This window comes from Chelon labrosus (assembly GCF_963514085.1).
Source record: "Chelon labrosus genome assembly, chromosome: 14".
NCBI classification, from domain to species: Eukaryota; Metazoa; Chordata; class Actinopteri; order Mugiliformes; family Mugilidae; genus Chelon; species Chelon labrosus.
In genome coordinates, this window is record NC_140347.1 from 8,443,417 (window position 1) to 8,466,566 (window position 23,150).

General features: G+C 42.6%; 1 protein-coding gene across 1 annotated transcript; it reads right to left on the reverse strand.

The window, feature by feature from the left end:
- Positions 1–1,939: 1,939 nt before the first annotated feature.
- rfx6 (regulatory factor X, 6) lies at positions 1,940–19,891 on the reverse strand (the record flags this gene model as incomplete). Its single annotated transcript, XM_084560921.1, has 20 exons — positions 1,940–2,466; positions 3,112–3,312; positions 4,465–4,835; positions 4,918–5,242; positions 6,882–7,136; positions 8,569–8,691; positions 10,365–10,482; positions 10,564–10,673; positions 10,822–10,966; positions 11,051–11,210; positions 11,366–11,415; positions 12,404–12,517; positions 12,600–12,677; positions 12,777–12,884; positions 13,475–13,502; positions 13,946–14,023; positions 14,107–14,168; positions 14,263–14,386; positions 15,401–15,560; positions 19,735–19,891. 20 exons carry the CDS (start codon positions 19,889–19,891, stop codon positions 2,285–2,287), a joined length of 2,949 nt encoding a protein of 982 aa, XP_084417047.1. The 3' UTR covers positions 1,940–2,284.
- Between the last annotated feature and the right edge of the window lie 3,259 nt (positions 19,892–23,150).

A 23,150-nucleotide genomic window follows, 5' to 3' on the forward strand; every position in this document is an offset into this window, starting at 1 on the left:
GTGAAAGAGTGGTTCAGGGAGCATGAGACATCATTTTCACACATGGATTGGCCACCACAGAGTCCAGACCTTAACCCCATTGAGAATCTTTGGGATGTGCAGTGGTCAGACTCTCACATCATCAATACAAGATCTTGGTGAAAAATTAATGCAACAGTGGATGGAAATAAATCTGGTGACATTGGAGCAGCTTATTGAAACAATGCCTCGGAGAATGTAATCAAAGCTGAAGGCGGACCAACCAAATATTAGAGTAGGTGATCCGTCTGGTCCGGGACTCGAGACCTGAGGAGGAGTCAGCAGCAGCAGCAGACCATCATGTTCTACGGAGGTCACCATTAACAGTTTATTTACAGACATCCTCCACCTCCCTCCCCTACTCCTCCCCCCCCCCCCCCCCCCTCTTTCTCTCTATCTCTCTGTGTCCCTATGTTGGCTCTGGTAACATTTTGGTAAACACTTTTATCTGAGTCATATCTGCCTCCATTGTTCCGCAGAGAAACCAAATAATTGCAAATAAAAAGCTCCCATCTTTGATCCGCGGCCCTCAATTGTGCTTCCGTCCTGTAATCTCTGAGTTCGGCCATTAAAGAGTCATGTGTTTAGTGGTTTGACACGGGGTCTTTGAATGAGAGCAGATAAGGACTCTATTGGGGTCTATTATTGACAATCTGCTGCAGAGGCGGACAAAGGCACAAACTGTTCCCTGTTCTGTTCTGGTCAGGGTTCCATTATTACTGCAAATACACAAATGGACAAACATGCGACGTTAATGTTGGTCGGCGAAGGGGTTCGCAGTATCAGCTGTGTGTTTAGTCTGAAATATCTTAATAATTATTAAAGGGACTGCTGTAAGACGTTCATGGTCCCCAGCTTATGAGTTTACTACTTTATTTAGCGCCTCCATGAAGAAAAACTTGGCAAAAAGTCTCGATAGAATTAGGACTGATTGTGGTAAATCTTTGTAGATATATTCAGTCAGGATTCACCACACTTTTCATCCCGCTCCGTCATCTGAGCACACTCTTAAACAAAACCGAAGCCAGTTACATCACCCTCCGTATGCTAAAATGCTAAATATTACATAAATACTACACTCAACAACAAACATGAGCATGTTAGCAGTGTCTGGGTACATGCGTACACAGGCTGATCTTGCCATTTACCTCAAAGCATGAGTGCGAAATACTTGCAACCAGTGTGGAAGTGCCAAAGACTGCAGTTCCACAAATGTCCACTAGAGGCTGGCTCTAAAGGTGAGTCAATCCTCGTAGACCCCCATATTAACATGTCCAACTTTACAGCTGTTTTACAGCCTGATATAAGAAACATCTTTGGGGAAAGTTAATTTCTCCACACATGATGAATGTATCGGGGAGTATTTTTATATAACTTGTTTGAATTATAAAAGTTATGCATAATTAAGGGAGTAGCCACTTACGCTTCACCTCTTTACTCACTTTTGAATTAGCCGATTATTTTTTAAAGGTGTAGGCTATTTAAAAACACAGATACAATATTTGGAAAAAAAAAGGTGGACTCATGTCCCACTCGCTGGCACAAAGGGGGCGGGGTTTATTATCTATACTGCTATCAGCCACCAGGGGGCGATCAAATGCCGTTTAAAGTTTATTGTGTACTTCTACACAAACTGCTTTTAATTTCTTCAAAACAAACGTGTTGTTCGAGTTTAACAGATTTTCTGTTATTTTTAGCTCAATATATCACAAAATAAATAAATAAATAAATAAGATCTTCTTAATTTTCAACAGAATTTTAAGCCGGAATAGAAAACAGAAAACAAAGCCCACGTAAAGAAGCTGAAACAGGAGCAGGTATGAAGTGTTGGCAAGAAAAAAAAAAACAAACAAACAAGAAAACCACCGTCATCAGGTCAGTGAAAACCAAACTTCTAACTTCCAAGACTTTATTTACAACACACAGCGGAAATGGAAGCATCATGTAGGAACAAAAGTAGTGTTTGCTGTTATTTCTGATCTGGAAATAATTACTGAGCAAAGATTATAGTCGTGGATATAGAAGAAACAACAGTTTATAATAATAAGTTATACTCTTGCTCTTGTCTATTTGAACATATTACAGTAGCTACTATAAACAATATTAATGGGCTCTCAGTGATGTTGGTCAGTGGAAGGGTTGACGAAGGTTCATACTGTACCTTAGAGTCTGGACGCCCTGGGTTTGAGTTTAGCTCCTCAGTCCCATACAGTTACTGTTGTTACATACATTGCTCTAAAAGGAAGTGGACTCCAGAGGAGATCCGTCACTGCACCCCTCCTGCGCCCATGAACACAGTGTTGATGGGGGGCAGCGAGGACACCAGGTCGTGCACCTCGGAGGACGCCGTCACGCGCTGCTGAGACAACAGGGTGTCCTGAGAGGCGGTGAACGGAGAGGGAAGTCCGAACATGCATGGGGCGGATCCTGACGAGGGGAGGGAATGATCTGAGGAGGAGACAACACACAGCATTGTATATGTTCCAGTGCGTCCCACAGATACTTGATCAGTTTGGGATCTGGTGAATTTGGAGGCCAGGTCAACACCTTGTTCTGTTCTTCATGTTTTTTTTAGTTGTTCCTAAAGTGTTTTTGTGGCTGCATCCTGCTGGGGATGGCTGCTACCATCAAGGAGTGTCATTGCTATGGGGTGGGGGTGCCTGGTCTGGTCTAGGTGGGTGCTACATGTCTAAGTAACATCCACACCAATGAATGCCAGGTCCAAAAGTTTCCCAACAGCACACTGAATTGTCACAAGATGGTCGATGTTATTTACTTCTCCTGTCATGTGTTCACCGGTCATAATGTTGTGGCTGATCAGTGCTTTATTTTTCTCTCTGTCTTAATTATCTTTTTTTTTATACTGAATATATGAGAAGATTATAAAATATGATGCGTTAATTTAGATGAATTTAAAATTTAAATGAAAAAATTTTATATTTCATTAAAATGTCACAGTTTATTGCTCCATTTATTCATTTTATATATCATTTTATAAATCTGAGGTTTGAATTTTGCTTGAAAACTTTGCCTGAACAAAACAATAATTAAAAACTATTGAATAATGCCGCTCCTCTTTATTTCGGCGCTCACCTGCTCCGGTTTCAGCATCACTGTAAAAGCCTCCCGACGTCTTCCTCCCCGGTTCGTCCAGGATGTTGAGCGGATCGTGGACCTCGGAGTACGTCGAGGGGAACGGTCGCAGGCTGCCGACGCTGCTGATGACGGACACGTGCTGGTCGACCAGGGATGTCAGGCGCTGGCTGTCCAGGTAACCGCTGTTGCCGTAGTAACCTGATGCAAGGGTTTTGAAAAAAGTTGGTTAGACAAAATTGGTCAGAAATTAGCACGTTTTCAAGACTTAAAGGGGAGCTACTGTTTTTTACAACCTGGACCTTATTTCTGGCATGAAATACGATCGTTTACTCACCCATATAACTTTTGTGTCAATTGTAGTCATTTGGGAGAGATTTAGATCTGTGTATGTCCATATGCTGGTAGTGACTGGGGCACCGAAACGCAGCCTCTAAATAACGCATTGTCTGTCACGAAACTCATTCATTTCACCAATATTTTGTTATGATATGCTAGTGCTATTCACTGTTGAGAGCGGAGTTACTTGTTATCATCATCTGGGGTCTGTAGATTGACCTACAGACCCCAGATGATGTCTTCTGACCTGGATGATGTCATCTCTGAGCGCCCGCGACGGTCGGCTTGTTTACCTGTAATTTGCTACTGCTGTTTTTTTGCAACATGGCTGAATATTTTTCTGATTCTGAGGTTGTGGACGAACCATAGCAGATAATGCGTTATTTAGAGGCCGTGTTTCGGTGCCCCAGTCACTCCCACTATATGGATATACGCAGATCTAAATATCTCCTGACTGACTACAAATGACACAAAAGTTATATGGGTGAGTAAACAATCGTATTTTATGCCAGAAATAAGGTCCAGGTTGTAAAAAAACAGTAATTCCCCTTTAATGCTGTTTGCAACTTGGGGGATTTCAACTTCAAGTTGTACCGTTCTGTCAGGGACATAAATGATGTATTTTATGATGCAGAGCCTAATTTTCACCATTTCCTCCACATAAAGTACAACTTCTGTATACATTTTTTTACATTTGCAGAGTCTTTAAAAGTATTTGGTTTAATAAACAGAATCCTGATCGATATAATTTGGCTTTTTAACAAGAATTTACAATAAAGTGACAACAAACTCTGTACTGTCAAAGCAGATTTCAGAAGTAATGACAATTAATTATAAATATATAATGTAAAATAAAGGACTGCTTAAGGATTCACCCCTGCTGAAGTTAGTTTCAGCCCTTCAGAGTCTGTGTAGAAAGGTCTCAATTAGGACGGAGTGTCTTTTTCATAATTTGGGATCAGGATCAGATTTAGAAATAAACTTTCTCAATGCCAGAAGTCTGAGAATCCTTACCGCCGTGTCCCGTGACAGAGTACGTCTGCCCCTGACACCCACCGCCAGCAAGGTTCAACCCAGACCCCACAAAGCCGAAACCCTCTGCCGAGTCCAGAATCTGTGCTGCCGTCTGATGGTCCAGCCCCGGGTCGGTCTGAACGGGATCTGAAGCCGAAGAGTAGCCAGACGCGGGTCGGACAGCAGAACCATACGGTGTCAGGGAGCAGTTAGAGCCGCTGGACGAGTGGAGGACGGGTCCAGGATGATGACTGTAGAACACGTCTTTAGTCAGGTGCTGGTCATTGAAGGAGGGGTAGCGAGAGAGGTGGCAGGCCAGAGATGAAGCCTGGGACTGACTCGAAGCCAGACACTGATTCTGGGTCTGAGGCCTGAAACACAGAATGAAAATTCCCTGATCTGATCTCTTAAAAGAAATTAAAGTACGTCAGCAGAGTGGTGTGTGAAGCTGACCTGAGGGATGTCTGGTAGTTTGGGGTCGAGGAGCTGCTGGCTGGAGGGAAATAACCGGAGCTGGTCTGAGGTAAGCAGTGGTACAGGGTCTCCGGGTATGAGGAGCAGGGGCTGGGCTGGGTCATTGCACTGAGGGAGGAGAGGCAGGAGGAAGAGGAAGAGGAGGAGGGGCAGGTGACAGAGGAAGAAGAAGAAGAAGTTGACGTCAGGGGCCGCCCTGCCGTGGGCCCCTGGTTGATGACGGAACCTCTGTGCACTAACGCCGCTGGAGAGATGGGGGGCGTCATGAGGGGGCCGCTGACCTGAGAGAAGTCCATCTGACCCCCTGGAACAAAAACACGGAGGCAGCGTGTTTAACGTAAGTCATGATACGGGTAGAGGGAGCGTGCACGACGAGGTAAACCCTGAAAACGGACAGTTTTGGTTCATGCTGCCGTCTGAGCAAAGTAGACTAGGATGTAAACTTTGGTCTTGGTGTCCTTGGTACTTTGGATTTGATTCTGTTTGATTCTGGGACGAGAGAACCCAGAATTCAGCAGCATACTTGCAATGCATTCTGGGATATATAGACGCCCCGGGTCCACGCAAGTTATCTGCCAATAACCTAGCATCCTAGGCTCATCTCTTTGGATAGTCGTACAACCAATTAGAGCAACTACATATGTGGCATTAAGCTTAAAAAACAAGCTGAAACAAGGGAAACTGGATTTGGATTTGTAGAGCTTCTTGAAGGTGTTTCACCACCAGAACTGAACCCTGCAAGTCCAGCTGAGAACCTTCATAGACAAGTTGCCTTAAACGCTGTTAACTTTTCATCCTTCAATGTCTTTTACACAGTTATGACTATGTCGTTGCTACTCTTCTGTCAGTCATCCTCCAGAGTGCCTGCCCAAATGATTGGCCTGCCAGATCTTTGCCTTAGCATTAGAGACACGGAGAGACTCCAACTAACAAGTATTTGTAGCAGAAAAAACGTTGGCAGGGGATTCGGTCTGGTCTCCTGGGCTAACCTGCCGACACATCCTCGATAAAACGGGCAGGGTAAGAACACATCTGGATATTTGGACTGCACTTGCTACAGATGAATACTTTGAACTGGACCAGTAATTGGGACGTTTAACAAGTCCACAAGAAATACAGACAAGAACACATACTGACAAACTTTAAAGATTCCTAGCCACCTTCTCCCGCTCTGTCTAAGAAGCGTCTCCATCTAATCTGGGGATATGCCTGGAACTTGGCCTCCATGACAGAAGCCCAAACCATCCTACCAAACCTAAGGAGGAAACTCAGCGTCTATGTCACTACACTGAACTCATGGTCACAAAGGAATTCAGCTCGACTGACAACCTATTTATCAAGTACCATATATCAGAAGAATGAGATGCTTCAACTATTTTACTTCAGGAAGTCACTCTCTCCTCACTGCAGGGGCTAATCCATCGTTTTCCAGCAGAGCGTCACGCCTTCAAATTTGGATGGGATGTTCCAAATCCAGGTTGTCTGCACTCAACCTCATCACACAGACACTATCCAGTAATAATCAGGATCATGTCACCACCTCACCCAGAACAGACTGACCTGATCAGAAGGAGTTTTCAGATCAGATGTAGTGGCGTGGTGTAAATCTTTGATAATCTGATCTCCTAATAACGCTTGATCTGATAGTTTCTCTCTGGTTGCTGGAATAGATCCATTTAATTCTGAGCATGTCAGCTCCACGTGGGGTAAACATGAAGTGAATTAGTTTCCAGGAGGGACAGAAATATTGAACGTAGAAAAACAACTAGTTGTTGGAATCAAATGTTGACAGCAACGTAGGAGACATCTTCTACTGAATCAGTTCAATGTTATCAATATAGTTGGGCATCTGTGTCAAGTAATGATTCACCAGATTAAAGCTAAAAGAAGGAACATGTTTTGAATTATTCGCAGCAATTTTTAAGCTTCGGTTTTTCTTTTACCTGAAATTGTGAACCCAGAAGTGTCGGCCCCCTGGTAAACATGAGTTTTTGCTTCCAAGCTTTGCTGCTGCTGCTGCTGCTGTTGCTGCTGCTGCTGTTGCTGATGATGGTGATGATGATTGGTGGTCATAGACATGTAGGCGTGTTCTACCAGAGACTCGTTCTTCACCGATTGGTCAGTGGCAGCTGAGGCCTTGTTGCGATTGGCTAGGAAGCAGGAACTGGGCGAGGCCATGAACGCTGCTTTACTGGCGTCTGAAACAGATGCACACGCATGATCAGCTCATTTAATGAAGGAAGCATTACGTTATCAATGAGGATGCAAAGTCAACTGAAGTCTGGAGCAATCACCTCACAATAAGTTAAACCACTTTCTTATGTACTTTTTCCTGTGCACTTCTATGTACTTAATTAAAAGACATATCAGCCAAAGACAGTATGAAGATGGACAGCGGAACTGCTCCTCAAAAGTGAAGCCAAAGTAAGTAGAGCTCCCCCTGGTGTCTGGCTGCAGTATAGGTCATAAGCTCCACCCCCTCTATGTTAGTGGGCGGGACTTGGGCCAAAATAAAACACTAAATACACATCAAATATATATATATTTTTTTTAATCAAGGATGATTTTAGGTAGCTAATATAATGTTGATGCATGTTCAAGTGTTAATATTCCAGATAAGTTTCGTTTTAGTTATTTGATGCTATTGAAACAGGATAATAATGCCGACCACCAGTTGCCATGCCAACTGCTCCGAAAAGCAGTTGCGTGAGACGGTGAGAGTTGTAAAAAAATATTAAAAAACAAGTACAGTCTGTAATCCAACATTTCCTTGTAACTGGCGGAGGTAGAACAGAGCGTAGTATCAATTAAATGAAAACGAGAATGAGTCCAGAGGAAGTGTGGGCGGGGCATCAATATCGTGCCACTCTTGGACCGTACTGACCAGACTCTGGCTGGTCAGTACGGTCCAAGAGTATCCATGGGAAAATAGCGTCAATTTGACCAATGAGAGGAAGTGGGGACGTATTGTCCATATTTATATACAGTCTATAGCATCAGCATGTGGGGAATTATTGATGCCATCATGTTGACGTATAAGGAGCCACGTGGAGTTAAGTTACATATTCCTCTTTAATCACTAGTGTCTCTGTTTACCTTTATGTTATGAGTGACTTTTCTGTCTATCTGCTTATAACATCACAGCATTTCAGATCTCAGTCAGAGAGAGAGACTTCACAGCTTGCTCCAAAACATGCAACATCTCCCCAAGTCATGGCGCGCACACACACACACTCAACAAACAGCAGTTTGTTTGATATAGCAGTTAGTAGAGATCCATTAGAGACAGGAACTGTTATTAAATTCTACTGTGGTCCAAATGATGTCTGTGTTTATTCGTATACAGAGCGCAAAACTGAGATCGGATCTCAAGTGCTGGTTGGGGACGCGTATTCTTAAAGCTGGCCACTTTTGAACAGATTTCCCATGACAGATTTCCCCTCGGCCTCCTACACACCATCTACTTAGACGTCTTCTATTTTTATTTTCCAACATTTATTAACTCCAACATGAGCCGAGAAACTCAACACAGCTCGCTGACTTTTTACAGACCACAAGTGCAGAAGAATAAACACTTACACAGCCTGATGCATGTAAACTATACATTAAACCTCTGTATGCGCTTCATACCTGCGTTTTTCATGTATTTGTCCAGCAGGGTCTGCATGTCCTGCTCCTTGTCGTTGTTGAACTGAGTTTCCAGAGCCAACAGGATGTACTCGTCCAACAGCATCCTGATCAGGTGGAAGGAACCTGTCAAAACACAAAGTAGTCAACAAACTATTTACGTCTATCTGGAAGTGTTCACTCAAGACTTTTCCCACGTGTCGAACTGCACAAGCTGGACTTCCAGCTGACACCGCCTGTATCTCCCGTTTGACCTTTGACACCAAGCTGCTCTTTTTGTTTGACCTGCAGGGTCGCGGGTTTGTGTTTGAGCTTCGGGCAGGACTTCAGAGGAGACCGAGAGAAAAGACCCACCAAATGGTCGGTGTTTATTCGCACACATGTCGTCTGTGTGTTTGAACAGAGAGCACGCGACCCGCAGATAAGATTTTGTGTAATCAGGGCGAGTCTGGCCATTTACAATTTATGATGCTATTGTAGCAATCTGCTCCGAGTGTGTGTTTGTGTGTGTGCGTGTTCTTGTTTTTATTAAGTCGTGGGGGCCAACCTCTTGTGGAATACTTACGTTGTGGGGACATGTTGTCTTTGCGGGGCCATTTTTTTGTGGACCCTAAAATTTCATGTGTTAAAACCTGCTACAACTTGGTTTTTAGGTTAAAGGTTATAATTAGATTATGACTGAGGTAAGGGGCTCGGGAATGCAGTGTGTCAATGGAAAGTCCTCATAAAGATGGAAACATAAGTTTGTGTGTGTAGATTGAAGCATAGAAAAGAGAGGAAGTGCAAGGCCATGATTAAGATTTACGTGCACTGTGACATGCAGAGGTTTGGTCACCCCAAAGCAAATGAACCCTACATAGGGTACTCATTGAAATACTTGGAAATTCAAAAGTTCAACCCCAGAGTGTAACTGTAGGGCATAAGAAGACTTTTTCATTTTCATGGAGAAAACCAAGATTAATGGATTTACCATATATGGTTCCTTGCCCTTAAATGGTAAACAAATGTAAACATGTATTTAGACCATTATAACATACACATTATCACATTAGACAACATTAGGACACTTCTTCATGGTACCTAATAAAGCTGTTATGCTCAGTGTTCATGCAGAGGAGGACCTTGCAGACCACATTTGACCTGAGAATGTCACCTTGATCTTCTCTGATTGGCTGAGTGAAAACCACATGCTTCCAAAATTCACTATGTGGCAAAGGGAGGCAATTTAAAATGTGTGTGGAAGTTACCAAATATGGTTCCTCGTCCCATAAAGGGTTAAACACATTATATAGTACACCAAACATGAACTTCGGGGGCAAAATTAGTGTTTTAAAATGGATTTACATGAAAATATATTGACTAATTAGGTATCCATAGGATAAATGTTTGAGTGGAGTTACAAAAAAATCAGACTGCATCATGGTGTTGATGTCCTCTACCTATCTGCAAATACCCTGTCCCCTTTTAGTTTTCAGCCGGGCCCCTGAAACTAGTCAGTAGACGTCTGCCCTGGGATCTCAAGGCCTGTACCGGTCCGTATGGTGCTAAAAGGTCAGCGATATATCCAGAGGCACGGCCATGAAGAGCTTTAAAAGTGATCAGTAAGATCTTAAAATCTTAGAAAAAACGTTTGTGGAGAAAACAGTTTTGTACCGTCTGAAGTGGTGCAATTTGATTAACTGTTCAAACGGGTGATAATCTGTTACAATAATCCATACGTGACAAAATAAATGCATGTAAAATAGTCTCTGTGTCCTAAAAGATTAGAAAGATATTAGAAACAAACCGCCAGATCTTACCAAAGCTGGAAGCGTTGTTGAGGGTGAGGTTGTGCATCACTCTGGCACCAAAGAAGCTCCACCTGAGGAGGAAATCCTGCGCTCGCTTCTTCACAGACCGACCGCTCTGCTTACCGGGCTGATCGGGACACAAAAAAACACGACTTTGCAGGGCTGTGCAGAGCGGATACGAGGACACGAAGAAGTGAACAGCAGTTACCTTGATGACCTTATGCTCCACCACAGAGTCCAACCACTCGATGAACGACTCCACTGTGGCGTTCTTCCTCAGCAGCTCCTTCAGCTCTTGAAAGACGGTGATGGAGTCGTCTGCAAAATGAAAATAAAATAAAACAGGAAGAGACGAGTTCTTCATTGTTTGTACCCGAGATTCTTGTAATGTACAGACAGAAACGTTTGCATCCAAGTGTCGTGATTAACGTAAAGTTGAGGTGGTCGGTGTGTGTGGTCGTCTTACATTCAGAGTAAATATCCAGCTCCTGGTCTCCGGTCGTACTAATGCTGAGCAGAGGCTGCGAGCTAATGCTGCTAAGATCCACGTTGTCGATATCCAGCACCATGCTGGTCACCACAGCCTGGTCAAAGAGGGCCGGACGTGCAATCTGGGAATAATGAGATGGAAGATTTAATATTACGATGCTTACTTTGACGTTCTGACCAGAGTATACTCCAATGTAGAGCTGTACCTGTGCCAGGTGCAAGAAGGACGTCTGTCTCTTCAGGGAGGAAACAAAGCGCCGTGCTATGGGGAGCTTCTTGGCTGCAAGGCATTGTGGGAGGTTTTCCAAAGAGGAGGCCAGCCAGTGCTCCCAGTGTTTGGCAAAGTTGCGAATATCTGCCAACAGACTGGAAAGCAACATCAATCAGAGTGAAGATATAGTTTTAAATCTCATTTTATGTCATATTTGGGGACTGGACGTTTTTTAATAGTGAGTTGTCAGGTTGTCACAAAAAAATATATATAACTTAAAACTATGCAATATGCAGTGGAGTGAACAAACCTTTCAGGCATCTCCTGCATTGTGGCAGGAATCAGAACATCGGTTAAAACCTGAGAAAACAAAAAAGACACACTATTGTAGAAAAAAACAGGAGAGCAGGAACAGGACCAGTTCCTGCATAGAATAGACCATGTTGTACTTTTTGTTGATCAGCCAAAGTAGAGTTAAACACATCTTTCTCTTGCTGAAGGGCGTTTAAAATGAGCAGATACTCAGGACGAGTCCAGGGAGACTACGAGTTGAACTTGTGATGATCTTTCTTAAACCTCAGAAACACCAAAGAGACACAAAAGACCAAGTAGCATCAACAAGCTGCTTTTTTCTTTGTGACGTCGCCTCATGTCGACCTGTATCTGGACAAAATTAAAGTTGCACTTGAACCCGCCACAAAGACTGCAACCAACGGTCACCTTTCTGCGTGAAAGGAAATAACTGCCCTTCCTCAATTTCCCCCTCCTACTCATCTTCTTCTTCCATCTTTCTCATTATCATCTTCCTCCTCCTATTCCTCCTCCTCCTCCTCCTCCTCCTCTTTCTCTATCTCCTTCTCCTCATCCTCTTTTCTCTCTTCCTCTTTCTTCTTCTTTCTCCTCCTCGTCCTTTGCAGATTCATCCCATGGGCCAAACTGGACTCTCTGGTGGGCCGGTTTTGGCCCGCAGGGCGCATGTTTGACACCCCTTATCTAGATGATGATGATGATGATATTAAGAAAATACTTGGGGATTTGAACTGTCCCTTCCCTTTTTTTTGTCCTGCTCTGATTCCACCTCAGATACAACAAGCTGACTCAACTGAAAAGCTACCGGCATGAATCCAACTCCTCAGCGACCCAACACCGAAATCCTGATATTCACCGGTTACCTGCACTCACAGACTAATTGCATTGATGAGCTCTCAATTACAACTTGTCCTTTTAATTAGTACAAAAATAAAAATAACATTACAAAATGGTATTGTCTCATAATTTGTGCAAAAAGACACAAGCATCAAGGTTTGAGGCATCATTAAGCCTATGTTGTGGATGTTCACGTTTATACCTTATAAAGAATGGAGTCACAGACGCAGAAGATGTCGACGATGACGGGGTTTTCCAGCAGCGGCAGCAGGTGGTCGGGCATTCCCTGCCAGAAGTGGAGCAGAAAATTCTGGATCTGGGAGAAAAAGTCTTGCATCAGCTTTTAAGTGCGTATGTAATAATGAAAAACGAAGTTCCTACGTGACGCCGGTGATCACCTCCTCAAAGTTGACGTTAATGGCGTTGTCCAGGATGCACTGGCAGTGGGTTTTGTACATCATGATCAGAGTGTCCACCTAAGGAGAGGATAATAATAGTCAGCTACTTTAAGGAGAAATAACATAACACCGTACTCTACGTAGAGTATCGTGTCCAGCTTCTTGTTCGTGTCCAACCTTTTCTCTGGAGATGTTTCCCTGTAGCAGGAGGTGCTGAGCGGAGGGGAAGTCTGGGAGCAGTGTTCCAGTTTTGGAGCTCAGAGAGTATTTCCTGGTGAAGCCACCCTGAAAAAACAAAACAATGTCTGTCCCACTTCACTTCTGTTAATCTTCTCCATAGAAACATCTTAAAGTGGCTCGATTTAAAAACCTGAGCCCCCTTGCGAGTGAGTTAACTTATTTCAGGTTGAATAACGGGTCCAAAATTTGTCTTGAAAAGTTAATTTAACTGAGGGAAACTGTTAAATAAAGCTGAATTAAGTCAGATCAATCAGTATTTCGTCACACGATCATCCCTTTTCCCAGTAGCTGTCAAAATCTGGTGGGGAGTTTAGGTTTTTAATTGGAACATTTGTTGGTGGTGCACACCTGAAACTCCCGTGACTAGAGTCTGTTAATGACCACATGTTGACCTGCAGTTAGAGCGATTAACCTGATCACCTCACACAAGTCCAGCTGCCTTTGTTTTTAATTTAAAGAAACTTAATTTAAAACAGCTGCGTAAAATCATCATTTAAAAATCCGAAGAAGCCATGTTCTAAAACTAACAATGTGAAATATTGAGCTAAGTGTTAAGTTTATGAGGAAAACAAATTAAATTCTTCTTTGATAATTTAACAGTGCGTTGCTTGTATTGAATTGAAAACGTGTGTTACCTCATTCTTGAGTTTGCTCCCTGAAAATCTGCAAATCAAAACAAAACTGTTAGAGGTTTCACTTGGGGACTTGTATATATGCAAAAACATAAAAACGTAAACATAAAAACAGGTTGTAGTGACTTAAAGAAACTCAAACATTAAAGGGAAAGAGTCCAAAGACATGCATTCATTCATTTTCTGTAACTGCTAGTAATCTGGAGGGTCATGGGGGGGGGGGTGTGGGGGGGGGCAATGGGCGGGGTACATCCTGGACAGGTCTCCAACCATTCACACTCACACCTACGGCCAATTTAGAATCACCAATGAACCTAACCAGCATGTCTTTGGACGGTGGGAGGAAGCTGGAGTATCTGGAGAGAACCCACGCAGACACAGGGAGAACATGCAAACTCCACACAGAAAGGAAGGCCCATGATGAATTAGAACCCAGAACCTTCTTGATATATTTGGGAACAAATAACCAGTTACCTGGTCAGACCTTTCCCAGAATACACAGAGTGATAATAAGCGCTGCTCTCTTTGATGCCGATCCCGTAGTAATGATATCTGTGAAATATCAAGATGATGACGTTAAATAAGAATAAATCTTTAATAGTAACATGAACATCGTGAAGCTGTCGGGGCTTTACTTGGAGTGTCCTCTGGTGCCGAGTCGTCTCGTGGTCAGAAGAGGAAACTTCTGTCGGATGGTCTGATGGGAACCGGGGGGGGGGGGGGGGGAGTCAAGATCAATAACGAGCAGATGTTTATCACCTAACGATTAGAAAGACATCTGCTGAACTCACCTTTCCAAACGTGGCAGCGCAGGCCGGCTCCAGCTTCTCTTTCCTGCAGAAGTCCAGATAGTGGGCGTAGAGGATGCATCGAGGCAGACACACTCCTTCACACACTATGTAGTTCTCCTCCAGCCTGGTGAGACACAGAGATTATTCTCAATATAGATAAAACACAAGAAAAATGACTTGCATTGGAACAAGACAATAAGACACAACTAATACAGCTTTGTTATTTATATTTGTTTATTTAGAAGGGTGCGTTCGATGCACTTCACATGTGTTCATAGCTAATTTTCAACACTAGTCTTAAAAAGTCTCACCAGTTAACACTGGGTATGTGCAACAAAAGCAACGACTGCAGTCTGTAACATATTTAAAAACATATTTAGCTCACATATATAGACATCGACTGAGTTAAGCTTGTTACAAACTCTGTGAGAAGCGAGAAATTTGTTCTTGCTCCTAGGGCTGCAAGAACAAGAACAAAGTTCACAAAAAACTTAAGTGCCGAACTCTGGGGAAGTCCTCATAGGTCCCTCCCACTGCAGCATACGTCACACGCGATAAGCATTGCGGGAGACGGACGACGAGGGGCACTTTTTTTATTGTTATCGGATGTCGGCCGGTCGCTATGACGACCGTGTCTGTTGGATAACGGCGTTCGTTCAGCGTGCACCCACGCACAGTATGACGATCTCTACCCAGGAGAGATTAGCGGTCACACTGAGAATATTAGCATCTGGGAGCTAACAGAGTGGCCCTAGCGCATTAGTCACGCCCACTTTTAATTTCTGACCAATCACAGAACAGTAACTGGACACCACACGAGATAAAAGTTCTGCCCGGTTGATGTGTCGAGAACAAGCTGCGAGAACTCCCAAACAAATTTTTGCTTCTCTCGTATGTAACAGCCTTTAACATTCATCCAGGTCATGGTATATCCAAAAAAATTAAGCTAAAACAAAGACAACTGGACGTGTTTGAGTTTTTTTGAAGACATTTCATCCAAACCTTCATTTCTAAAGGACTGGTAGAGAGTTTAGGTTCTCATCAGGAACATCTGTGGGTGGTGTTCACCTCAAACTCACATGACTAGCAGCTGAAACACTCAACTGTAACCAGAGGTGTGTCTGACTCGTCTTCTTACCATTGCAAGGTGAGCTGCGTCTGCTTCTTTTTGTCCTTGATGATCTGGCTGATGGTCTTCCTGGAGGAGGTGATGCTCTGTTTGAGGGCCAGGTCAGAGTTCAAGTCGGCCAGGTCGTGGTCGTCCTCGGACGATGGCGTCTCGTTGCTGTCTTCTGCTTCTGAAAGACAAACAAATAAAACACGAATGAGTGCAGAGTTCATGAGACGTCCGTGGTCTTTTTAGACTGTTTGTATTTAAGAGAAAATGTGAAGATGGAGTCAGTGGATCAGCCATAACATTATGACCAGTAACGGCATCACAGCAGCCATCAGTGGGTGGGATATATCAGGCAGCAAGTGAACATGTTGTCCTCAAAGCAGGAAAAATAAACAAGTGACAGGATTTAAGCGACTTTGACAAGGGACAAACTGTGATGGCTGGACTGCAGCTCTTGGTCCAAGGAAGGAAAAGAGGTTAATTGGCGACAGGGTCATGAGAAGGCAAGCAGGTGGAGACAGTGTGATGATTTAGGCAATGTTCTAGTGTTAGACCTTGGGTCCTTCCATTCGTATGTATGTTACTTTGACACCTACCACCTATCTAAGCACTGATGCCATAGACTGTATATAAATATGGACTACACGTCTCCGCTTCCTTGCATTGGTCAAACTGACGCTAATTTCCCGGGGATATGGGCGCCGCCATCTTGTGAGTTTGGAACCAAAGTCTGATCAGTAAGGTCCGAGAGTGGAGCCACGATACCGATGACTCGACCACACTTCCTCTATACTCACTCGAGTTTTTGTTTTTTTTACAACTCTTATGATCCCAAGGGACTGCTTTATGGAGCGGTTGGCATGGAAACTGGTGGTAACTCGGTCAGCCACAGCGTCTGTCCACCTCTCTGCTTTCACATAATGGTATGATCCTAAGTCGTCACGTGATTGGCCACATGGTGTACCCATCAAAACACCCATCTACCCTGTCCTGACACGAGCAGAGATGAACGAGCAAAAGGAAGCCGGCTCTTCTGATTCACTACCAAGCATTGGCTCTGAAAGTTGGCTCTTTTAGACTACCATCACTACCCTGCACTAGTCTGATTCATTGAGATCCCACCTCCTCACAAAGGACTTAAAAAGGATCCGCTACTAATGCCTTGATGCCATGTACCACGGCACACCTTCAAAGGCCTAGAGGAGTCCAGGCCTTGACGAGTCAGGGCTGTTTTGGCGACAAAAGAGGAACCTACACGATATATTGGGCTATTTCCTCTTTGACATCTGGAAATTAAATGTACAAAATATGTCTCAAAATAAAAATCATGCCACACGCAACATTTGTTTTTGTACGATGTGGAATGATTTTCATTCATTCTTGATTATCTCTATTATTTCAGCCTTTAAGCAATTACCTGACAAAACCTTGAATTAGTTCTTTTTATTTCATGATTATTATTATTTTTTTTTGATTCGGAAATTAATTTTCCTGACCTTGAGAAGGCGACCCGCGCTTTTCATTTTCCACTTGACTTCACAGGTGTGCTCGCACAGCAAACAAAGAGTCCCATGACACGGCGTCAAAAGCAACCAAATAATGGAGCTTTATTTTTCTGAAGTGGCCGTCAAAGGCTGCAGCTCGAGTCATTGTTGCGCTCGATGAGGACGTTTTAATTGCTTTTTTTGGGGGGGGTTTGTGTTGTTCTAAAGGACGTGTCTCTGGAGTAAAAGAAAAAACACTTTTAATGTCACACAATGCAACTAATCACAACTAGGCAACGGCTATCATCTTGAAATACTGCAACTACACTGCAACCATGGACGATTTAATAAAAAAAGAAAAAGATTTAGTGTAGCTCAACTGATTAAACCAATTAAAGCAAAGAATCCAGTGACATACTTTAATCTTCCTGCTGCTGATAAATGATAATTGCAGCTCTTTGGAAGCATCTCACGGGTCGATAAGAAGTGACATGGGTGAAATGAAGCCTGATATTTAACAGATAACTCTTTGGCGTTCATATTAAATATGTGGTAACGGCTCTGATGTGAAGTTCAACTGTTGTTTGGTCTGTGCAGACAAATGGTGAAGAACTGAAGTTGTGTCATATATTTAAAGCTGCATATCTCAAGTGTAATCCAATTTAGTTTTAGGAAGAAACCTTAAGCCTTAAGCACTGCACGTCTATTTGAAACGATTTAGGTTTATTGCACCAAACACAAAGACAAATCCCTTGCGTGTTCGCATACGTGGCAACCAATACGACTCCTGGTCCTGGTTCTGATTCGACAACTTTGCAGGACAATGTATAAGCTTCGTCATCAAAGGACTGTTAGCAACTGTTGGGAGAAAGTGGGCTGTGAAAATAGTTTAACTGATTAACCCAATTAAAGCACAAAGAATAAGGTGAAATACTTGGAATGCAGCTATTTGGAAGCAGGTATCCGGGGGATGATGGATAATGAAATTCGGTCCACCTGATCCTGGGACAGGTGAGACTTGTCCATTGAAGACGCAGTCTTCCTGCATCACTGACAACTGTAGGAGAGATTGTCAGAAAACTGCATTTTTTGAGACGATAAATATGACGAGGTGACTGTAAAACACGTTTCTGACCAAATTAATTCCAATCGGAAATTACCACTAGGGTTAAAGAGTCAATGAAAAGCTTTAGCTGTCACACAGTGCATATGTGATGTTTAATGGCTCTAAAGTAAAGTGCATCTGTCGTTTGTTAAAATATTCTGACGAGAGATTATGAAAACTAGAGGTTAATATAATTTATACCAACAAACTATAAAGTCGGAATGTGCAGAGGGTTTGTGTCGAGCCTCGTTCTTCATGTCCAGGTCTGAATTTGAAGCTGCATTTCATTTTATTTCATTTCCAAATTGGCTCAAGATGCCAGTTTGCAAGCAGGAGGAGCAGATTAACTCATACAAGCGTCCAGATGAAGTACAAATGCAGCATATAAACACCACACAAGCAGGAATACGAGATAGTGGCTGGTGCATGATAGGTGTTGGAGATTGATAATGGATGAAGTGGATGGACAGAGTCAGCGTTCAAAGTATTAATTGTAGAAATAAAAATAAAGAATGGACAAGATCACAGAGGCAGAAAAGTATGTCAGTGAACAAAGGAGATGAATATGGCTAAAACCAAGGAGATGGTAGTTGATTTCTGGAGGTCCAGGCCTCACCTGCAGCCTGTAACCATCAACAGGAAGTGTGTAGAGGTGGTTCAGACCTGTAACTATCTGGGTCTACACCTGGATCACAAACTGGACTGGTCAGCTAACATAGACTCAGTGTACAAAAAAGGTCAGAACCGTCTCTGGAGGCTAAGGTGGTTTAATATCTGCCGGAAGCTGACTATCGTTGCCAGTGTACTCTTCTACGCTGTGGTGTGCTAGGAAGGCAGCATTAAGACGAAGATGGACACCTCACGGATGAAATAAACTGATCTAAAAGGAGGACTCTGTGGTAGGGACAGAGCTGGAGTCCCTGAACAATGTCCACCAGCCTCTACAGGATGACATAGTCAGGCAGAGAAGCTCGTTCAGTGACAGGCTGCTGTCTTAGCGCAGCTACACAACACAAATTCAGTTGAAATAATAACAATCATAATAAAAAAGGTGCTGGAAGATACTTTAGTTGATTATAAATCTACATATTTGTGAATAATTGGTCTGTATCAGGGGTGTCATTTTAGTTTGGGGGCCACACACAGACCAGTTTGATCTCAAGTGTGCTCAGACCAGTGACAGATCAGGATAATGAACCTATAAATATCTCAACATTTTTCCCTTTGCTTTAGTGCCAAGCAGTACGTTATGTTTACATTTAATGAAAAGCCTGAAATTTCTAAAGTAAAATAAGTGTAATTTTGGTGCGTTGCTTCGATCTGCTGTTTAATTTTTGGGTTTTGGATTCTAAAAATAGTGAATAAATCAGGAAATAGCTTTAACTTTAATCAAAAAAACTGTAGTTAAAGTTGCCATATGTAATTTTCGCCAGATCGGACCCTCTGGTGGGCCGGTTTTGGCCCCGGGACCATATGTTCAACGCCCTTGGTCTACAGCTTTGATTAACCACCAACTTCTTTCACATGTAAGCAACTTGTCAACCAACCAGTTCATTGTTCATACAGCATTCAGGCAGGAAGTGATAACTATGAGCAGGTTTTACTATCTATTTATCTTCCTCCTTTATCAAACCTTTGTGCAGTCAGATCGGTGACGTGTGTTAATGTAGCGTCAACATGCGGTCAGTCACTTTTTATTTAAACCCATTTTAAAATCCAATTGCAGATTTACAACCAGAACAATATAAAAACTGTTGCCCCGTTACCTGATTTAATCCCAGAGTCGTCCTCCTGGTGAAAAGTCGTCCGTCCGTTGAAGTCTGCGTGAGATCCCTCTGGCGAGCTGCACAAAGTCTTGGTGAAAGGGTGAATGAGAAACACGCCGTCTCTGGCTGAGGTGTCACTGCTGCGTTTCATCGGCATGGTGGCAGAAAAAGATTTTTAAATAAGTCAAACAATTAAAAAAAGAAGAAAGAAGCTTGTCTGCTGGGAAGAAAGATCAGATCCTCAAATTAATCCTTAAACGTTGTTTGCTAGTTCCCTCCTCACACCAGACCAGGAGACGACAGAGATGACCACCATCATCGTGTCCAGCCTTTTTTTTTTTGGACTTTACGCCAAGTAAAGTGGAAAAACAACTCTTTTCTCCGAGCTGTTGACCGACCAGACAGAACAACCTGAGGCTTATAAAGCTGAGCTGTGGGAAGGCAGAGCTAATGAAGCTGTGGATGCATTCATCATATTTACAGAAGACCGGGGCTAATCCAGTTTATTAATGATTAACAGAAAGACCTGCATCCATCTGTCCATCCATCCATCCTACCTCCCACAGTCAGCTGGCCCTGGAAGGAGGGTTAAACACACGTTAAAAACACACGACTCTGAGTCTGGATCGACCAGTTTTCTCTTTTATTCTTTGTTTCAGGTTTTAGAATTAGACTTTAATCATCCACAAGGGTAACTGCTTGGTCACAGTAGCTGTAGTTACACATAAAAAGCCAGAAGTAAAAAGATTAAAATAAAGTATAAGTAAAATCAAGTGAAATCTAGTAAAATAAAAATAGTATAAACAAAAACAGTTACAGAATTAGCATATAAACAGATGTACAAGAAATAGGAGTAAATATTATATAGGAAAGATTAATAGTAGTGTCCATTAACATGAATAACATGGAGTTACCTGTTACAGAAAGGTGAGTTGTTGTCCAGCTGGATAGAGTTTGGTTTGAATGACGTCCTGTAGTGTTCACTGTGGGAGTGGAGCTGGATCAGTCTGTTGGAGAATGAGCTCCACTGTCCCTCTATAGTCTGGTGTCTGGAGAGCAGTTTGTCCAGTGTCCTTCTGTCCCTCACTGAGACAAATGTTTCCAACTCACTGCCAATAACATGTCCAGCCTTTGGGATCAGTTTGTTGATCCTACTTATGTCCTTTCTGCTGGTGCTGCTCCTCCAACAAACCACAGCAAAGTACAGACTGGTGGAACATCTCCAAGAGACCTGAGCTTCCTCAGGAAGTAGAGTCTACTCAGGCTCTTCTTGCACACAGCATCACTGTTGTCCCCCCAGTCCAGTCTGCTGTTCATGTGGACTCCCAGGTTCTTATAGTGGTCCACTACTTCCACCTCCAGGCCCTGGATGATGATGGGCTCCGCTGGTGTCCTCTTCCTCCTCCTGAAGTCAATGACCAGCTCCTTGGTCTTGTCCATATTCAGGAGTAGGTGGTTTGCCAGGGACCACTCCACAAAGTCTCCGATCAGTGTCCTGTACTCCACCTCCTGTCCATCTCTAATACACCCAGCCACTGCAGAGTCCTCAGAGAACTTCGAGCAAGTGGCAGGACCCAGAGCTGGACTGGAAATGGAGACAGGACGGTCCCATGTGGTGCCCCCACATTACTGACAACAATATCGCCGCACAAACTGGGGCCTGTCAGACAAGTAATCAGTAATCCAGGAGACAGTGGAGGAGCTGACATCCATCCTGAGCAGCTTCTCGCTCATCATAAAGAGCTGAATGGTGTTAAAAGCACTGGAGGAATGAAAGAACATGATCCTCACAGAGCCCTGAGCTCACTGCAGCAGGTAGAAGACAGCATTAGTGAGCACTTTAAGCTGTTTATGAGTTAATTTTACGCTCATCGAGGCTTTTACTTGGGTAAATAAAATACGACAGTAATTATATCAGCTCGGTCCACCCCACACACGGATGGCAAATGATTATTTTTATTAAACTGTTGATTATATCTTTGTTCATCCGCTTTCTGAACTCACCTCTGGGGCCTGTTCCTGCCTGATTTTACACTTTAATTCTTTAATAACTTCACATAAACAGAACCTAGGCTCTAACTTAATGTCTACAAAATATTAAATTTTAAAATGCTTATTTAGTTTGGGCCGCAAACTCTTCAGAAGGTGATTTGCGCTTTTATTTATCAATTAATTCAGATTTGCTGCTATACCCACAAAGTAGATATAATATATAAATATAATGTATGCAGCATGTTAAAAAGAATAAACATATTTAATATATATATATATATATATATATATAAAGAAATATATGTAAAAATGTTTAATGGTAGCCGTTTATTAATTAATTAATATAATTAGTACTTTCTGCATAAACTTTGACTAAAATTAACTTTAAAAGGGCCTAAATTTTTATATTTCCGAGCAGAATAATGTATTAATAAAAATTTAAAGACTTTTTAAAGAGTTCATAATAAAATTAAATTAATTAATACATAATGTGGTGAACAGAACAGGAGGAAATGAGGTAAGACAACAGACCGTTAGGCTAGCTTTAGCTGCTCTACCGCTAGCATGACAATGTTAGCTTAATGCTAACATCTGGTCTGAATGTCAAGTATCACCGCCATGACAAAGTCTCCCTCGTCTCTGCAGGTGAGCCCCGCCATACTCATTCACTCGGCCGCTTTAGTTAATCGATATATTTATACGTTTTAATTTTAATGTTCGGCTACGTGTTGATTAATTGACCGGGAGTCTTAATGAATGCTCAAATGAACGTTTAGTGTTTAGCACATTACGCATCAGGATAAGGATAACGGTCACGAAAGTACCGCGTGTGAAATCCCGTTCCACAAATCTCCCGAGACTTGCGGCGGGTATGGCAACACCATGTGGTCAAAACAGTAGAAACTGCGCAGCTGTCTGCGCTACGTAAAATGACTCAAGTTTAAGCTAGGTAGCGTCCTGACAGCTAAGCTAGCCGCTCTTTTTTTAAACACTGCATTTGGATTAAACAGGCCAAAAATAAATAAGTAAATAAAAGTCTATGAAATAGCAATTGTTTTAATGCTTTGGACAGAAATACTGATAGCTTTTCTGAAGGCATGTCCAGATATTGACACAAACGGGTCTTTTGTAGCTCATTCGGTGAGTAATTGTAATTTTAACTTAAATTTTGTTACATGTTGAAAATTTAAATACGCCGAATTAACTTTTATACTGCCCGCTTGCTATGTACCATTTTGTGCATCGATAACTGCCAATTAATTACTTGAATAATGAAGAAAACTTAAAAACGTATAAATTCTAATGAAGTTTTGACCTTCCGTTTATTGCACTGATTTCGATGCTGTTTAATGGACGTTTTTCCAATGGACAGCAGATATGATTATATTTTATTGAATCATAAATTACACATAATCTTGAGACAT